Source organism: Rhea pennata, chromosome 8, assembly GCF_028389875.1.
Source record: "Rhea pennata isolate bPtePen1 chromosome 8, bPtePen1.pri, whole genome shotgun sequence".
Taxonomy (NCBI): domain Eukaryota; kingdom Metazoa; phylum Chordata; class Aves; order Rheiformes; family Rheidae; genus Rhea; species Rhea pennata.
In genome coordinates this window covers 10,227,124-10,241,603 of record NC_084670.1, presented here as the reverse complement: position 1 = coordinate 10,241,603, position 14,480 = coordinate 10,227,124, and the positions used below count along the sequence as shown (strand labels likewise).

The window sequence follows — 14,480 nt, the reverse complement described above, 5'->3', positions numbered from 1 at the left end:
AGCTCTTCTAGGGCCATGTGGTCCCTGGAGGTGGGCACTCCTGCTCAGGAATGCCAGCTTGTCACGGCAGAGACTGGATCACTCTTGGTCTGACTGCAGCTACATCCTTCCCTAAGAAATGATTAAGCTGACAGACTGCAGTTTCTGCCTCCAGAACAACTTTAAATCTGTTCTGAACTTTAGCATAAACCCAGCAGGCCTGGCATAACAACAGCGTACACTTAGCATCAGGAAATTGGCCAAGTGGGTGAGAAACCTAACACTGCTCAGCAGTGCCTGCCAGGGGAGTTTTCATAGGCAACAGCTTAAACCCTGGTTTTGTTTTACTAGGAGCATTGAGGCACTCTTCAAAATTTAAAGTTGCTGACTGGTATGACTCTAACAACTTGTCAGGCTGTGGTGTGTCAACAGTGGTGCGGTGGAGAAAGCAGAATGACGCTGTAGAGATGACAGATGCTAGCCAGAGGGTATTACACCTACTTCTTCTTCCTCCTCGACTAAAGAACCAGAAATGCCATGTTGCAGAGGTCCAGCTCAGGGGACAATCAAACAGGGGCGCTGAAGAAATGTGCTGGGACAGCACTGAAGCAGCCACAGCACCTGAGTTTGATGAGGTGCAAGAGATTTGCAGCCGTCATCATGGGCTCTTTGGAATACAATATCTTGCCATGCTAACAAGAGCACAGTGCCAAGCAGACAGCTGTTGTGTTGACAGTCAAGTATCATGTGGATGGCACTTGTAGCCAACACTTACTGTAGAAGCAAGACGTGGGACACTAGATGTCCATATCATTCCACCTGATTCAAACAAAGTCCCTTATCATATGGCTTGAGCTGATTTATAGCATGAGGACACTGCTGATCCCTGATCTCAGATTAAGGGGTCAGATGCTGGAAGGTTTGTCCTTAGCATCTATCCTGACATATGCTTAATTTTCTCATATAGCATGTGCTGGTTACTGATCATCTCAAGATTTCCTACTCCACAGCTGACCACCCCAAACCTCTGCGGTCTGTCTTCTCCATTCAGGACATCTGGCCTCTCTCTGTCTATGCTTCCTGTTATTAATTGTCAGCTTGCACTTTCAAAGCAATGCTAATTGCTCTTGAACTTCAACACAGATGCAATACATTTGTCTCAAGAATTCACTTTTATGACTGCCACTTTATTTACAAGCAAAATGGCAGCTAGGTGAAAAGCCACCGGTTCAGCAAGGGCACAACTCCAAGTAAGTCCAGATCTGCAGGTGAGTGGGAATTTCAAGGATTCTTCATATTTAAAGGTTGCACATCCAACCATTTCCTTAAGGCTGAGTCACCTGACTTCAGATAAAAGTCTTTTCATTCACTATTTCTAGGGAAATACCAAAGAAACTTAGTGGCATAGACGATTCTGAAAGAATAGCAAAAGGGTATTTGCAGCTATTTTTCCCTTAAGCACTATGGCTTGTGAATAAAGCACTTCAGTCTTGCTGCCCTGTGCTCTAGTTTACTCATCAATGAAGAGAAAAAATATGGTGCCAGTGCTGAATTAAAGTACATATTTCAATGGAGTCTACACAGATTCAAAGTAAAATTGCCTCGAATGCACTCAGATATGGCAGTTTATACTGTGAGCTTCCAAGTCGAGAGTATGTAGAAGTTGTATGCAAAGATTTCAGTTGAAAGGAAAGTTGCTTTGACAGTGATTCTTCCCGAGGAGTGCCTTGTGCCACACCTAAATATTTCTATAGTCTGTCAATTTTTCTCTTAGAGAAGATGAGTTCAGGTTTCTTAGGTGGGAATCTTCTCACATTACACCTGAATTGGCATGTGGTGAGCTTTATTTGTTTTCAGTGAGCAACATATCTCAACAGATAAGCAACCAATGCATCATGAGTTCATACCAGCCAAGCACTTCAAATCTCCCTTAGACTGCTGTATAAATCTTATCATCTGTAGTTAAGGCTCTGTCTTTACAATCATTAATTAATGAATAGGCCACAAGTCAACAGAGGGAAAAGTCACTCAGTTTTCTAATTTTCAGAAAAATTTTCCCACAATCAGGTAATTGGCAGACAATGAGTCCTGTAAGATTTTTCATGTACTTTTCCTTCTAAAAAGTCTAAATATCTTCATTGGAGCTGTGCAGTTTTACTTCAACCAAAGATCTTTGTGTCTCTGTTGCTATAAAAGCAATACATCTAGACAGTGAATACCAGATAAGCAATATAATTTTTTCAGTAAAAGGACTCTGCTAAAAGAAAATATATGGGTTTCAATTGGCCATAGACTAATTTAGAAACTAAAGGAAGATGTCCAAACATTAGAAGAAACTTTTCTTAGAGATGTACAAATTAGAAAAATAACTACCCACAAAATTCAGCAGCCCCTATGTAGTAACACATCAGACTGCCAGGTTCAGTAGCTCATGACACAGGAGGGAGCCGTTTGACACTCATAACATCCAAACATCCAAATAGGAAATGATTTTACCAAGTCTAAGGATTCTCCTCTTTGCAATATGCCTGGAAATCACCCAAATGCAGCAGGCTTCTACTCAAAGTCCTCCAGCACCAACCCCATAATTCTTTCTAAGCCATTCCAGGCTGCCTACACCCCAATTGCTCTCTACTGGATGTGATGCAGGGCCTTTTTCAGGGACCTTGTGGTGCCATGTGGACAGGAGAGGGAGAATGCATCTAGGTTATGTTGGTGAAAACGATCCTACCATAATGCCCTCACTGTGTGTTGGGTAGAGATGTCCCATTTGTTCCTCACTTCACATGGGTTTCCAGACCTGAATAGGGCCAAGGGCAGAACGGAGCATAGTGTGAACCAGAACCTGGCTAGCTCTTGCCCCCCTCTTACGACTTCATCCACCTGGGCATGGATTTAAGTGGCAGAGCTGGAGCCCTGTGCTAACTGCAAGCACTTTCATTTGCTGCTGGGATGTAATGGACTGCAGAAAAAGTAGTAAATATTTACATAATACCCTGTACACAGAGCACCAGGTTGTTTCTTAATAAGCCGCCTCCATCCACAGGTTGCTGGAAGCGGGTAAAAGGACAAATGGGAGCAGCAGGCTATTAGGCCCTGGGCCAAAGTGACGTATTGCTTACCAGAATGTTTCTTGTGCTTTAAATTTCTGCCAGATCGCACTGCCTGCAGCAGTCCAGCAGGGACAGCTCTAGCAGAAGAAAAGAGAGAGATCTTTTCATCTGCACCTGAGCTCTTCATCAGATCAAGACCCAGAAGGAGTGGAAGAGGAAGCAGGGAAGAGAAGGTGTTCCAGGCAACCAGAACACAGAAGCAGTATGGCATCTCTGCTAGACTACATAGCCAAATCTTCTGCTGTAGTTTTGCAGCTATCTTTGGTGCTTGGCTTCATCTTTGTGCTCCTGAAGATGGCCCAGTTCTACCAGGAAAGGAAGAAAATCATCAAAGCTCTGGAGGCTTTCCCTGGTCCCCCAAGGCACTGGCTGTATGGTCACAGTCATCTGGTAAGGAGAGAGCTGGGCTCACGCAGAGCATGGGCAGGGTTTGTCCTAACAACTGTGCAAGATAATTGTTGGGCCAAGAGGGACGGAGAAGAGCATTAGATGAAGAGTGTATGTCTCGTTGCTACTGTTCCTTCCTAAAGGAGAGGACATCTTTGTACAGGGAATGCCAATACTTCTGCTGGGCAGGCAGGAAGAGTACCTGGTTATGAGATGATACACATCATTTTGGTAAAAAAACAGAGCGATGGTGGTTTTGATCATGTGCTTAAACATATAGTTAGGTGGTTTCTGGGACTTTCACAAAGTTACTTAAAAATGAGCAACCATAAAATCTCTCTCCTCTGCATCAGATCTTCTACAAACACAAGTGTATCCTCCAATATACACTTACGAGGATATGGTCATGAAAACAGGGCATGTTATTGCAGCCATTTGCACTATTCTGTAGGGTAGATGTTTTTGACTTCACACTGCGTGCCCTCCTTGCACTGCTGAAATTAAACAACAGGGCTGTATGAGCTCTGATCCCCAAAGACAGGGTACTAAGTATCCCTGCGTTGCCCGTGATGACTGTAGAACCAGCACGTGATGCCAAGGCGCTCTGACTGCAGACTGTCCTAATGCACCTAAACTGCCAGACTCCAGCTAGACAGTCTCCTCGGAGTTGCCTTGTACTACAGGGATGTAGCAGCTGGGGTAGCTTTGCTGACTGTGCACTGTCTCCAGTGATCATCTTTGCCATGCCCAGGATCTCCTCTACCTGCAGAATGTAAAGCCCTTAGCTATAAAGTTCACCTTCTTGCTCCCAGTTTCCCAAGCAAGGATATCTTGAATATACTTTCCATGGGAGGGCACGTTTCACCTCTGCATTCCCGGGTATGTCCCTCTTTTCCTGCCTGAAATCAGTCCATGTTCAACTGTCATTGCAGATCACTGAAGGCAAAGAGCTCTCTCAGTTAATGTCATGGTCAGAAGAGTATCCATATGCCTTTCCCAGATGGTTTGGATCAGTTCTACCTACTGTAGTAACCCACCATCCTGAATATGCCAAAAGTATATTTGGCCGAGGAGGTAAGTCTCTTTGTTTGGTTTTGGGAAGTCCTGTCATTGACACTTCTCAATTAAGAAAAACAAGAGAAACTTGCCTTGAGCTGTCCCTTTTGCCTCTTCTTTCACAGCTATTTCAGCTCCTCCATTGGTCCCCTTCTCAAATTCCCAGAGAGGTTTCATGGAGCAGCTTACATTCTCATGTAGGATAGGAGCCAGTGACCCTCTCAGTCCACTCTCTCTTTTATTGTCAAGTTTAAAGCATCTACCATCGTAATAACTGTGGTTCCCATTAAAATCTAGTAATCTGGATGAGCTAGCACAACAATGGCCCTAAGAAGACATCTCAAGTCTTCTCCTTGGCTCCAGTCTGTGAAGCGTAACATCCATGAGTGATACATATATGGTATCTCCAGTAACTCTTATCTGTTATCCTCAGCTTTGAGATCTGCTATGGCCATTCCTTTTCTACATATCTTTCATTACAGCTTTCTCTGGTTTTCTCAAGTGCACTGAGGGCATAGTTGTAGAAGGCCACATTTAAACGCTACCTCTAATGTTATAGAGTAGTTTACATATTGAGATGACACTAATTCTACATTGTGGTAAGAGGAGGGTTTCTGGTGTCAGCTTATCCTGGTTGTTTTTTGTTATGTTGATATTCATTAGCTGTTCGTATTATTTTATTTTATTTTTTTTTTAACAGATCCCAAGTCCCCAGCAACTTACAAGTTCTTAATTCCCTGGATAGGTAAATAATTTTCTGTCATTATCTCTTTTGGTTATGCTACACACTTCGTCTGCTTCCCTCATGTCTTCATTTATCTTGCTTTCCTCCATTCTGAAAACCAGAGAGGAAGGTTGCCTTTGATATGGGAAAGTTTATTTAGGTCTAAGCATTAACATTACAGTTATGTACATAACTGGGGAGCACATCAACTGGCCTTGCCTTGAATCACATACCCTGGCCTTTGCAAAGTAGTGAGGAAGGTCTGCTCAGGGACGGAATGCAGATACATATGTCTTGGATGAGAGATATCAAAGCATCAGAGGACAGTCACATTCACAGTTTGCACACAACTTTGTGATAGTCCTCCATAATCCTGCTAACAACTGTCTCATAGTTCAGTTTGTGCTGCAAAATGCATCCAAACATTTCACTTAAGGCAGAAAAAAAAACATCCAAAGCAGTAAGTTCTGTGCTTCTGCCATCCTGGTTTTGAGGATCCCGGTTTATAGGTAAATTGAATGTGCACAGCCAGCTGCAGTGGAGGATGAGTGAACATGCCTCCCCTCCATCTGAAGGATACTGTTGCATCGGCCATGGAGAGGCTGAAATAAGGGCTTCTGGGACAGATGGTGTCTACAGGAGGACAGAGGCAGTGAGCAGAACAAGCTCTGCCTGTTTCATTCCCTTTGTGCTTGAAAAAGCCACATTGTTGTGATATTTTGAATAAACAGGCTTGAATCCACAATATATCACTCCACCACCAGCTCTTCATCTGCCTGGGTCCTGTGTGTTAGCTAGCTGACAGCCACTTGGCCAAAAGCAGCAGTGATGCTGTCAGAACCAAGGTGATTGATCAGACTCTGAAACAGCTGATTGTGTCTTTGCTATTTGTATCTCCAGGAGAGGGGCTATTGACCTTGAATGGAGCAAAGTGGTTTCAGCATCGGAAGCTGCTCACACCAGCGTTTCATTATGATGTGCTGAAACCTTACGTGCCCCTGATGTCAGACTCGGTCAAAGTGATGTTGGTAAGAATCATCCCTGCTACTTTGAACTTTGAGTCATGCACCAGACAAAATAATTAGGCCTGAGACTGAATGATGGAAGGAGAGTGTAATTAGATGGTTCCTTGAATTTCTCTCCTGATTCTGAACTTTTTAGATTCTTTCAAAGTTCTGAAATTGTTCCCTCCAACTTTCTTTGGCTATTTCACTCATTCTCTTTTACATCTGCTTTCCAGTAAAATCAACCACTGCTAGAAGTATCTTTTCCTAGTTCAGTAGCTATAAACATGGAAAAAGAAATGCATAGACTTCTTTGATTAGGTTTGCAGAATATCATAGAATCGTAGCATCAGTAAGGTTGGAAGGGACCTCTGGAGATTATCTAGTCCAACCTCCCCACTCAGCAGGGTCACCTAGAGCATGTTAGATAGGGTTGCATCCAGGTGGGTTTTGAATATCTCCAGAGAAGGAGACTCCGCAACCTCTCTGGGCAACCTGGTCCAGTGCTCTGTCGCTCTCACAGTGAAGAAATTCCCCTTCACATGCAGGCAGAACTTCCTGTGGTTCAGTTTTTGCTCATTGTCTCTTGTCCTGTCACATGGGACAACTGAAAAGAGTTTGTCCTTGTTCCCTTGACACCTTCCCTTCAGATACTTATTGATACATTGATAAGATCCCCCCTCAGTCTTCTCTTCCCCAGGCTAAACAGGCCCAGCTCTCACAGCCGTTCCTCATAGGGCAGATGCTCCAGCCCTCTGATCAACCTTGTAGCCCTACACTGGACTCTCTCCAGTAGCTCCATGTCTCTCTTGTACTGGGAATCCCAGAACTGGACACAGTTCTGGACACAATATGCGGTGAACTAGGGCCTTTGCTTACCGAAAAGAAAGTAATTAGGAATGTGGCTCTGGGAAGAGACAGGCACTGCAAAGTATGACCTGACGCCATTGTGGCCAAGTCCATTCTGGCAGTCTGTCTCTCCTTACTTTTGTCTCTACCACTAGGAAAAATGGAAGAAGAGGAACACAGAGAAGAAGACAGTGGAGCTTTTTCAAGACATCAGCTTGATGACGCTAGACACCATCATGAAATGTGCCTTCAGTTATGATACCAACTGTCAGACTCAGAAGTCAGTAGCTGAACTTTTAAATTCTGAGAAAACAAGTGCTCCTGTTCCCCTACTCACATTGCTAACACTGATTTCAACCTTGGTTTCCTTTCAGCAACTCAGACTTTTATATCAAAGCTGTTTATGACCTGAGCTACCTTGTGGTTCAGAGAATCCGGACTCTCTTCTTAAGTGGTGTCTTCTATGGCATTACTCGCAAAGGCTACCGGTTTCAGGAGGCCTGCAAGCTGGCCCACACCCACACAGGTATTTCTCTCCCTTTCTCTCCCTAGTCCTGTTTGTTAGCTGAACCTCTCACCCACTTGCATCTGGAGCAGCTCAGAGGGGGGTTGCAGCAAGCACTGACCAGAGGGTTACACATTAAACAGAGATTGAGCTGCTGACCAAGTGATCAAGAGCATGACCTCTCTGCAGGGGCAAGGTGCATCTAACAGACTGATCATTCTTCTATGCAGAGAAAGTAATAAAAGAAAGAAAGTTGTTGTTGTGCAATGAGAAGGAACGTGAGAAGATCGAAAAAAAGAGACATTTGGATTTTTTGGACATTCTACTTTGTGCCAAGGTGAGTGTTTGAAATAATCATATCAAACGCCAGGGAACATACCTGTCTGCCACCGAGGATGTGTCAGCAGGGAGCTCACAATCCCTGGCCAACATTAATGACAACAGCTTCCCCACTTCCTAGGCTGGGGAAAAGCGGGTTGAAAGGGGAAGAAATACAAACATGTGAGATGCGGTGATGGAACATAAATGAAATTTCATCTTCCCTGTTCATTTTCATTGAGTATATAAACAGATTAAACGAAGTGAGCTGTTGGAAACAAGAGGAGAATGAGATCTTTGGAAAGATTACAAGAGACTGTCTTTGCTGTATTTATCTCAGGAGATTTGTTTCTTGCATTCTGTAGCTTTACCTTCCCAGACATCTTCAGATACTCTGGGGGCAGTAGTAATTTGGTGTTCAGGAGAGAGGAATACTCTGTGCTCACCTGAGCTTTCCCAGAGCTACTGCTTTCTTTCTTGTCTCAATCTGAAACAAAAGTCATCCAAGCCAGAATACTGGAAAACGTAACAGGAACCTTTGGTAGGGAACAAACAGGGTATCCCTCCGAAGGGCTGGGATCTGATCTGCCAGCAAAGTTCAATTCTGTAGCTCTGTTGACTGCAGAGGCAGCAGTCAGTGAGCCTGACTGATTTCCCTTACTGGCTTAGTTCCTCGTTTATATGGAGATACAAGAGAGGTCAAATCAGGCTTCTTTTCACCAGCATCCAGAGTGATTTTTATACGTAAAGGAGCAAGTCCAGTTCGAGTACACTTGCAGATGATATATTCTCCTCTTTATTAGGATGAGAACGGAGTTGGACTATCTGATGAGGACCTCCGTGCTGAGGTGGACACATTCATGTTTGAGGGCCACGATACCACGGCCAGTGGGATCTCCTGGCTCCTTTACTGCATGTCACTACACCCAGAGCACCAGCAACGGTGCAGAGAGGAGATCCAGGAGATCTTGGGAGACCGAGATACCGTTAAGTGGTGAGTTACAACTTTTTGGTCCTTTACTTTGAACTTTTTGTGTTTGTTTTGAGGAGGAAAATGCATTCACTTTACACTGTATCTGCACTAGGGCATTCTGCTTTTCACATAGCAATTCTGGACAGCACAGGGAGGAGTAGGATGAGGAGAAACCCCAAAGGAAGATGGGACACATGCCTTAAGGACTCAGCCTTGCCTGCACTGTGCTTGCGCAGAAGGACTTGTCTTGCAGCTTTGCTTCCAACGCAAGAGTGCAGTTGCTTTCCAAGAAGGACCAGCCAGCCACGGTTCCAGTGGGGTCCGACCTACTCAGTGTGCAGCACAGGCTGTGCTTGCAGGTGTCTCTGTTGCAAGATATATACTCAAATACAGCCTTAGCCTTTGACTTGCTTTCAGGGAGGACCTTGGGAGGATGACATACACCACGATGTGCATCAAAGAGAGCCTGCGCCTGTTCCCACCAGTTCCTGCTGTGTCCCGTCAGCTCACCAAACCCATCACATTTTCTGATGGGCGCAGCTTACCAGCAGGTCTGTTTAGTTTGTTTATCCGTCATGCTGCTGCCTGTGAAAATGGGGCACCCTCGCTAGAGTTACCATGTTGAAGGGCTGGTAGTGCTTGCAGTCTCTCTTCTGTCTCTGAAGGGCTGTATAGAGCCATCACAGTTCACAGTGAGCCTGAAAGTGTGGCTACAGAGTACAAGGACCCCCTCCAGAGCACCATAGTGTATTGGGTACCCCAGGACAGTGAGATCCAAGCCTTGGTCCTACTGTCTCTATAGCCACAGCAAATGGGAAGAGCCAGAGAGGATCTGCTTGGACTCCTCTGAACTCAGCAGAAATATTCCCATGTCTTCTGAGACAGAGAAGGAACAGAGATCCCCACGCATGCACAGCCTGTGTTACTGCACCAGGCTTCCCTCTTCCTTCTTCTGCTCTGCCTTGCGTGTCAACATATTAACTTAACCAAATTCTCTGGTTACTTCTTTCTTTTTCCCTCAGTTGTTCATGCTTTACTATTCAGATCAGTCTATTTGCCTATTGCAGAGCTCAAAGGGCACTTGCAGAGTGCTGATTCTGGCCAAACGTGAAAGTTCACCCATTGGTACCAAAATAAGTCTGCACTTTGAGGCCATTGTTTCTTCCACATGAGGAGGTCACAAGCTGGGAAGTGCTCCTATCAGTTCTCTTCTGAAATCCGTTGCAGAGCCCAGAGACAGTGAGCATCCCACAAATGTTTCTTCTGTGTCTTTACTCTGATATGTCATGAGTTCTTTTCTCACTCTTTTTTTTTTCCAGGCTGCCACGTTGCAGTGAACATATTTGCTGTTCACAGAAATCGAGATGTGTGGGAAGACCCTGAGGTATTTTACTTTTTTAAAAAGAAGGGGGAGATGAGCTCTTAGCCTAGATACCTACTCCCTTTGAGCAAGACAGTCTTGGCCTGTCTGCATGGATTTGGGTTTTTTTTTTTGCCTCTTATTCCAACAGTCCATGTCTAAAAGCAAAGTTCATTTGAGCTAACAAACACCCCAAAGGATCTGAACATGACAAAGTGCTGGAAAGGGGTGTTTAATAGTCTATCTTCATGCGTGATGATGCAGAATTATTCAGACTGCCTTCAGCAGTCCTGGATGATGATAGTCCAGAGGGTATGAGAGAAACTAAACATTAGTAGTGATGATCCACAGTCACCTGCCACATTTCTGACCTCATCCTGGGATAAATCCCGCAGCAGCAGCCACCAGATCCCTTTTCTCATTCAACTGATGGCTTTGCAGAGGGATGAATGTCAGTTGCAGCTCCCCATGAGCAGCAGAGGTCATGTCCAGCTCTTCTCTGGGACCACAAGAGAACTTGGTGCTGCTCATGTTGGAACCCTCACTGAACAAACAGCCTTTGCTCTTCCCATAGATATATGATCCAATGAGGTTTTCTTCGGAGAACTCAGCACAAAGGCACTCACACGCTTTCCTGCCTTTCTCTGCTGGATCCAGGTGGGAGATCTTTCATTCCCTGTCTTCCCCGTCATAGGTTGCCTCACATGGGGGAGTTAAGTCAGAGAAGCGCTTCTGAGGCTAATCCTCCCTCGATGCCATTGAGTCAAGTTGGTTGGCCAACTCAAGCAGAGTTTCCATAGCAGGGGGTCTCCACCATTCTCCACCAGCTCAAGAGATTTTCCCATACCTGAGACTCTGTGGTCATTGTAGGGCTTGACACACATTCACTTTTGTACAACTTGTGAAGATAGATATACTCTTGCTGTTGGTATTGGGGAAAAAAGGCTCCACTCTTTAGAGATAAATACCAAGTACACCTCAGAGAAAACCTGGGTCTCCATGACTCTTTGGTTCTCATGCTGTTTCATTTGATAGATACAGGATACTGATTTCTCAGTAACTTTCACAGAGCCAACAGAGCCAAAAATGACTTTTTTGAGGTGACTGGGTTTTGACCTGGACCCCTGCAGCACTTTCTGGTAAAGAAAGCACAGTTCTGCAAACCTCATGTCTGTTTTTGATACTTATTAACAAGCAACAGCAGTACACCACCCCAGAACCAGGCAACTTTTGATGTGGCCTGAAGAGATTCCTAGATAAACTGTGTCGCTTACCTGCTTTCTAGCAGCAGCTGGAGATCCCACAACAGCTCAAAGGCCTTGCCTCAAGAAGCTGGTGTTGGCAAGTGTAGGGGATGTGTTGAACTTGGGGATAGTTGGGGATGAAGACTGCAATCTCAGCCATTGCCATCCTTTCCCCAGGAACTGCATTGGGCAGCAGTTTGCCATGAATGAGATGAAGGTGGCTCTTGCCCTGACCCTGCTTCACTTTGAACTTGCTCCTGACCCATCCAGGCCTCCCACACTGACACCACAGCTCATCCTCAAGTCTAGTAGTGGGATCCACGTGCATCTAAAGAAGATTCATTGACCTTGGGTAGCATGGGAGCAAGTGGTTTCCCAAGGACCATCCTTCATCTGGATGTTTAAGTATCTCCCTCTCCTGGCTGAATCGCACTGCCATGCACTCTGATGGTGACGGCCCTGTATCCTACTTGATCTCCCATTCCAGGGAAGGGGATAGCCAACAGACCTACCCGGGATGTCTTAGACCTAGATCTGGATCTGCTTTGCATGGAGAACTTCTCCCTGAAACCACATCATACCCAGAAATACCCACTAAACTAAATGCTGAGAGAAATTTTCCCCACTAAACAATTCTTGACTGGTTTTGTGCCTCGCATTATGGAAATGAAAGCAAGTGTCTGTTTCTGGCAGTGATGAACTTCCTTGAGTTGAGGGTGCTCAGGGACCAGCTCAGAGACATGTTATTAGAAAGCCGGAGAAAGAAAGCACTTACCATTCTCAACAGTGAGTGTTAACAGACTTATCCTCTGCTTCTCTCTGAAATGAGAATAAATGTAGTGTTCTTGGAGCAAAGTTTCCTCTGTATTTGTGGGGCAGGTTGCACAAGATGAGGCCTGGCACCCCCAAGACAAAGCCATGCCCTCTTTGCTCTGTTGCTGGCCGAGGAGGTGGAGAGGAGACAAAGCAAATAGGACTGTGAGGATGCAGTTCTGTGAGTCATTACTCAAGCTGCGAAGCTCCTGCTCTCCTTTACCCCTGCTGAGTCCGTTCCTACCCCTCCCACATCATGGCTTGCTAAGGCTGTTGTTCTGCCCTCTCTGAGTTTGCGTGATAAAGTACATTACTGAGATGATCGGGGTTAACACAAAGCAAAACAAAAATCACTCCCAAATGGCAGTGGCAACAACAAATTCATTCACAGAAAGTGCCCCAAGTGAGAGCAAGGATTCTCCTCAAATCCTTCTAAAATCCTGACAACTGACAGCCCAGTATAGGAGTGAGAGGCAAAAAGCAGGCCTTGTGCCAGAGAAAGGTGCTGCTGTACATGAAGAGACTACAATTACAGAGAGATTAAGGTTATTTATGTTCCTACTGGATTTGGCAATGAAACACAGAGGCAGGAAGGTGAGCAAGGGCTTTCACAGCTGAAGTCGGCAGAGAGGCAAAGGTGGGAGCTCCACTTGCATGGGCAGATGTTGGGCCTGGGAAGGGCTGGTCCTAGGACAAGCATGTTTTAGGGGTACACGCACCTGCTGCCAGACCCCCCATCCCTGAGGCTGCACAGCGGGGAAATGCTCCAGGTTAAGGTGCGCCAAGTCTCCCAGAGACTGATCGAAAACAGATCACTAGGTGGCAGTGAGAGATTCAGAAAAACACAGAGCTCTTCAACCCTCTCTGAGCTGTGTTCAGGGAAGCCCTTTATCACTATTGTCGCACCAAGGGAAGAAAAAAACCAAACCACCAGGGCTAGAAACACTGCTCCAGCAAAGGTAGGCTTGATTTTGTAACAGAAAAAGAGGAAATTCTTGTAAACAGCAAATTATATGTTATTTGGTCATCTGCAAGCTCCAATCAGAACCCAGCACTCCTCAGTGACAGGCACCTTTCAATACAAGCTTGCATCTCTGTCGATGATCAGAGCTCTCTCTGTGGCTGGTGGCCTGGGCTGGCTGGAGGGTACCGTGCCACAGAAGGGTTTGTACCCTTCTTGACCACCTCTCACATGCTGTGAAGTCTCGAGCTTCGCCTAGGTTGGCAGTGCTGGAAATGTTCTGACCCCTCGAGTCTGAGCACACATCCTGCTCCCAATCCAGTTCGGTCAGAGAGCGCATCTGCTCTTCCCACGCTTCATTTCCACACGCATGCCTGTAGCATGCCTTAGCAGAGGATGGGGGTGGCTATGAGCCACATCCCAGCAGGGCTGTCAGGGGCCTCCTGACCCATCTCCATTCTCTGCTATGGAGGGGAGCAGAGCAGACCAAGCTGCTATCACCGTCCCCAACTGTAATGCAATTGGGCATCCACTATCAGTTGCGAAGGCTGAAGCACCAATCTTTAGGGAGCACTTGCCACTGCAGGTACCAGGTTATTCAGCATATATCTGGGGAAACTGAGGCACTAAGGTCTGCACACATACTTATAATGCCACAACGGGAGAATAAGGATAGAAGGAGGCTATTTGTCTAGCTTTCACCTCTGGCAATAACTTTACCCAGCATTACTAGAGAAACACACACAGGCAAATCCCTGCCAGGCACTGCCTTGTGTTCATTAACTTCAATAAGACGGCTGATGTATCTTCACAGCAAGAAGGAGAAACTGAGGCACAGAGGGGAGACACAGCTAGCTCAAAGCCACCTTTCACAAGCATAGTGGATTATCAGATGCTGTTTAAATGCCTGATGCTGATATGACCAAGCAGAAGGTCCTAACTCCAGACTGTGTCTGTCTCTCAGAGGAAGCTGGGCAGCTTCTCTCTGCTTGTGGTCAGACCAAGAGAGCCAAGTCTGAGTGGCATCACATCTAATTGGATCTTGACAGCCCCTAAGGGTCTACCACTTCTCCCTGCCCACCACACCTGCTACATCCTGAGTTTGAGAAATAGAACTGCCTCAAGGGCCCCATCTGGACCTACATTCGGCCACTCTTGATTCAGACTATCTGAACATCTAAAGAGATAGAGATG

At 45.7% G+C, this 14,480-nt stretch overlaps 1 protein-coding gene across 1 annotated transcript; it reads left to right on the top strand.

The window, feature by feature from the left end:
• Nucleotides 1-3,296: 3,296 nt before the first annotated feature.
• On the top strand, nt 3,297-11,858 carry LOC134143204 (cytochrome P450 4B1-like). Its single transcript, XM_062581022.1, has 12 exons — nt 3,297-3,482; nt 4,412-4,553; nt 5,236-5,280; nt 6,160-6,287; nt 7,268-7,392; nt 7,487-7,638; nt 7,848-7,954; nt 8,739-8,929; nt 9,326-9,459; nt 10,228-10,292; nt 10,843-10,925; nt 11,690-11,858. Exons 1-12 carry the CDS (start codon nt 3,297-3,299, stop codon nt 11,856-11,858), a joined length of 1,527 nt encoding a protein of 508 aa, XP_062437006.1.
• Nucleotides 11,859-14,480: the final 2,622 nt, after the last annotated feature.